Source organism: Onthophagus taurus, chromosome 11 (genome assembly GCF_036711975.1).
Source record: "Onthophagus taurus isolate NC chromosome 11, IU_Otau_3.0, whole genome shotgun sequence".
NCBI classification, from domain to species: Eukaryota; Metazoa; Arthropoda; class Insecta; order Coleoptera; family Scarabaeidae; genus Onthophagus; species Onthophagus taurus.
The window spans coordinates 10,072,961-10,076,931 of NC_091976.1; the positions used below are offsets into that span (position 1 = coordinate 10,072,961).

Sequence of the window (3,971 nt, forward strand, 5' to 3'; positions counted from 1 at the left end):
ACTTTATCAAAATAATACTGTGTTGGTAAATATTTTAAATCACGAGCTGGAATGTTCGCAAATGAGGCGTCTCGTTCATATTTTTTCATAACGCTGTACACTTTCTTGGCAGATGTAAGTGGCCAACACCCAAACACAGTGAACACTTGTTCCATCGCAACCAGCTCTTAACTATCCCCCATTACGACTTGTCTCTGCTTTATAGTCACCGACTGTCTTTTGCATCCTTGTTTTGCACCCACTCTTCGACAACTTCTTGTAAGTGGCGTACATTGGAAAGAGCGCACATACTTCTTCGTCGCGAGTGAAAAGCACAGCTCGGTATACCCATCTCAAGTTTATAGATACTACCTTCCAACGCAATTATCGGCGCGGAAATAATATGTCTTAAAAATTTAATTTTTTCAGGTCCTTTAACATACACTTTCTTGACATTCCGACACAGATATTTGACTATGGCGTCGAATTCCATTGGATGGATAAAACCAACTTTCCAGTCGATGCAATGATGATGTATCATTAACCAGTTTGCAGTATTCCTATATTTAGATGGTAATGAAGCTATACTGCTACTCGGTTGAAATATGTGGTGGGTAATGCATTTGTTACTATCACATGATGCTAATTCTTTAGGTACGAACTGATCTTCGTTGACCATGAAACCTTGTATATCGAGAATTATGTATTGAGTTTTATTTGAATACATCTTGCTTCCGTACATCAACACGATTATCCATACTATGTAGCCGTAGAAATCTGTCGCACAACTTATACTCTACGACTTTTTTTGTTTACGCTGAATATAGAAGTCTCACATTTCGGATGATGAGCTACGGGTGCGATGCGGCTCAGGATCCGATCCATCTACACACTACCAACCCTTCTTTCCCCATACTCAAGTCATTTGTTTGAAGATTTTTGTTAGTGGAGAATATTGAAACGCCTTATCATGTAAAACTAAACAGTATGCTGTGGTACCATCAGGAATCGGATTTTTTGTCGTAAATTCTATCCGTATTTCTACCCCACTTTTGTGTAGCGCTTCTGCTTGATATGTACAATCAATTCCAATCAGTGGATAATTTTCAATAAATTGTTTCGGAGTGAGTAATGGTTCTCCTTCCTTCCCATAGTAGGACTTTTGAAAGCGTGTATACATGTCATATAACACTGCGACACGATTACTATCAAAGTCCACGTTCAGATTATCGTATGGGTAGCGTTCACCGTTTAGGAATACCGTCAAATTGGTGACATTATCAAAGGTTGCCATGTTCGCCAACTGTTTTCCTTTCTTCTTTGTTTGAAACCCAATTATTATAAATCTAGGTGTTTCCAACTGCGGAGCTGTTTTCACAGCCCATGACTGCTTTGTTGTTTGAGGGAAAGAAGGATATTCATGTACTTCCCAACTGCGAAAAGGTATTTGCAGATCAATATTTCGTCCTGCTATTTTTGTTAGAGCTAATTGTTCTCGTAAGCCTACGGCTAGATGGGGCATTCTCCACACAACTTTATCGATTTTTAACTGTAACGGTTCTTGTACCGTATTCACAAGCACATCATTATCATCATTATTACGAATTAACACTAGCTCTTGTCTCACATTCATCACAATTGTTTTAAAATCTTCAGCAAACCCTATTAATGTCTTTAGCGGTACACTCAATCCAAAATTTCCATTTTTATCCATTATTGCACTCGTTACAGGGGATGTTGGGACCACTTGACCTAGCAGATCCTCGCCCATGTTCCAACCTGCGTTCGCCAACTTTATTATATCGTGAGGGGTATACGAAAAGTATCCTTTCATACATGATGTTAACCCCACGTTTCTCACTCCATCTATTTGAACACCATTTATAAGATAGCGAATATCACTGAACATAAACGCTACAGGATTATTTACCAATTTTGCAGTTGCACTAGCATCTTTTGTTGCTTTACCACTCGCATCCAGTTTACGTACGCTCCCTTCCACATACAAAAAACTTTCATGAGGCAATGTGTAATTGTCTATTTCGGGTATGCCTATACGAATTTCATCATTGTTACCGAAGCTAGTAGAACCAAACGGTTGATGGGAATGATATTCGTAACTTACAATCGAGTTATCTACTTTTATTTTCTCCGTGACGTTTAAGGACTCCATTTATAGTAGTTGAAAACCTAACTTGCTTAAATACTGACGATTGACGCGTGTTAACTGGGTAGTTGATTTTCGCTTACTGTTAGGTTTTACATCCTTTCGTACCGTTTTATACATTACTCTATCACCCAGACTTTCGTGTGCTTTTCTTCGAACGTCGTACACTATACCCATATTAAATACCCTACTACTAACACCGATTTCAAGTGTACTCTCACGGTCACTTCTTCGTCTCTGAAGTTTACCAACTGACCGTCCTGATCAAGTATGCGTACTATTAAGGTACTAATCACGTTCGTTGTAACAGGTAAGTAAATCGGTTGTTGCGGAGCTTCTATTATTTTAAAACCAGCCGGTACGTTCAGGAAGAAATGGTACAACACGTGCATGGGTTGTCCATTCGTATACGATCCGGAGCTCAAATTACAATAAATTTGTAATGCATTCGTTTTATTTATATTCACGATATGATCCGATTCTGTTATCGTGTTTTTAGGTATAACTTTAGGGTTAAAACCAAGTAAGGAACCGATTGAATTATCGCTAGCAAAATTTATTCGCCGGTTTGTTTTTATCTCAGCACGTTGCGTATTATTATTACCTCTTATGCGTATCTGTGTACCCGGTGTAGTCACGCTGAGAATATTCCTCGCTGTTAATGTTTTTTTAACGTATTCGTTAATATCGTATGTTCCTAGCGGTATTTCAATATTCTGTGTAAAATTTCCCATATGCTCTTCATATTGTAAAATATTGTTTGTTGAATCGATATTAGGTAACGTATTGAACGTTTCGAAATTTAAAAGAGCTAACTCGTATGTACCGAGTTCATTCAAATAAATCGGTGGGTTAAAGTTGCAAGACAACTCCGATCCCCTTCCGGTGAGCGTAAATGTATAACTTGTATGTATTGTATCTTGTTCCATTGTTGTTCTCAAGACTAATCTTACACGGATACTTCCTTGGTATTTAAACTATCTAAGAAATGCAAACACAATTGTCCACAATCTTCTTTTTGATATCGTCGATAATTATACCTCACAATATTTCTCCCCCCATCCGATATAAAATACTTCTCCACTTCAATCGGTGGTCGTAAATCTCCATAACTGTCAAAGTAGTTAACATTTACACCATCCTTGTTGTAAGCTGTCCAGTGAGTACCGGGACCCGTACGATTATCAAGATTTATTATCCCACTCTCTCGTTTTCGGATTTTCTTCGGTAAATTGTTTCTCATGTACACCCCACGAAAGTTTAATAGATCAAGCGCTCGTGCATATCGCCTTAACTCTACATCCGTTAAAGAATGTTGGGGTATTTTTATTAGTTTTTTGCTACAGTTTTATAACCACAACCCTTTTTATATGGATTAATAAACATTCCTGTACCAATTTTGTTCGCCCTCTTGGTGCGTTTTAGTCGCTTTGATTTTCGTGATACCGTTTTCATGACTAGTCCGCAACCTTGCTTATATGGTTTAATATACAAACCGCTGCCGATCGCTTTTGGTTCCATAGCCCGATTGTGACGTTCGGCTTCTTGTAACTGCTCCCGTGCTATTTTTGCTTCGTTTACGGTTTTTGCAATAGCTGCTGCACCTCCGCCTAAAGAACCGAGAGCACCCAAAGCTGCAAGTATTAAGGGTAAAAAACCTCCCGTCTTGGGAATCTTGATTATTTTTCCGCGCGGTTTAAGTATTCTACCTTGATAAGGTTTCAACAGATTGTAACCCACTTGTTCATCTCCCTTTGTATTCGTACTGTTGGTCTGTGCAATCGCTCGCCGCACTAAGTTCATTGCCTGCGTAAACGACAACTTA

At 38.7% G+C, this 3,971-nt stretch overlaps 1 protein-coding gene across 1 annotated transcript; it reads right to left on the reverse strand.

The window, feature by feature from the left end:
• Positions 1-895: 895 nt before the first annotated feature.
• LOC139432076 (uncharacterized) lies at positions 896-2,152 on the reverse strand. The gene has a single exon (XM_071200414.1). The coding sequence runs from the start codon at positions 2,150-2,152 to the stop codon at positions 896-898; it is 1,257 nt and encodes a 418-aa protein (XP_071056515.1).
• Positions 2,153-3,971: the final 1,819 nt, after the last annotated feature.

Excerpts from the sequence above, each read along its gene's own strand:
- LOC139432076 (XM_071200414.1), bottom strand. The coding sequence starts at position 2,152 with ATGGAGTCCTTAAACGTCACGGAGAAAATAAAAGTAGATAACTCGATT.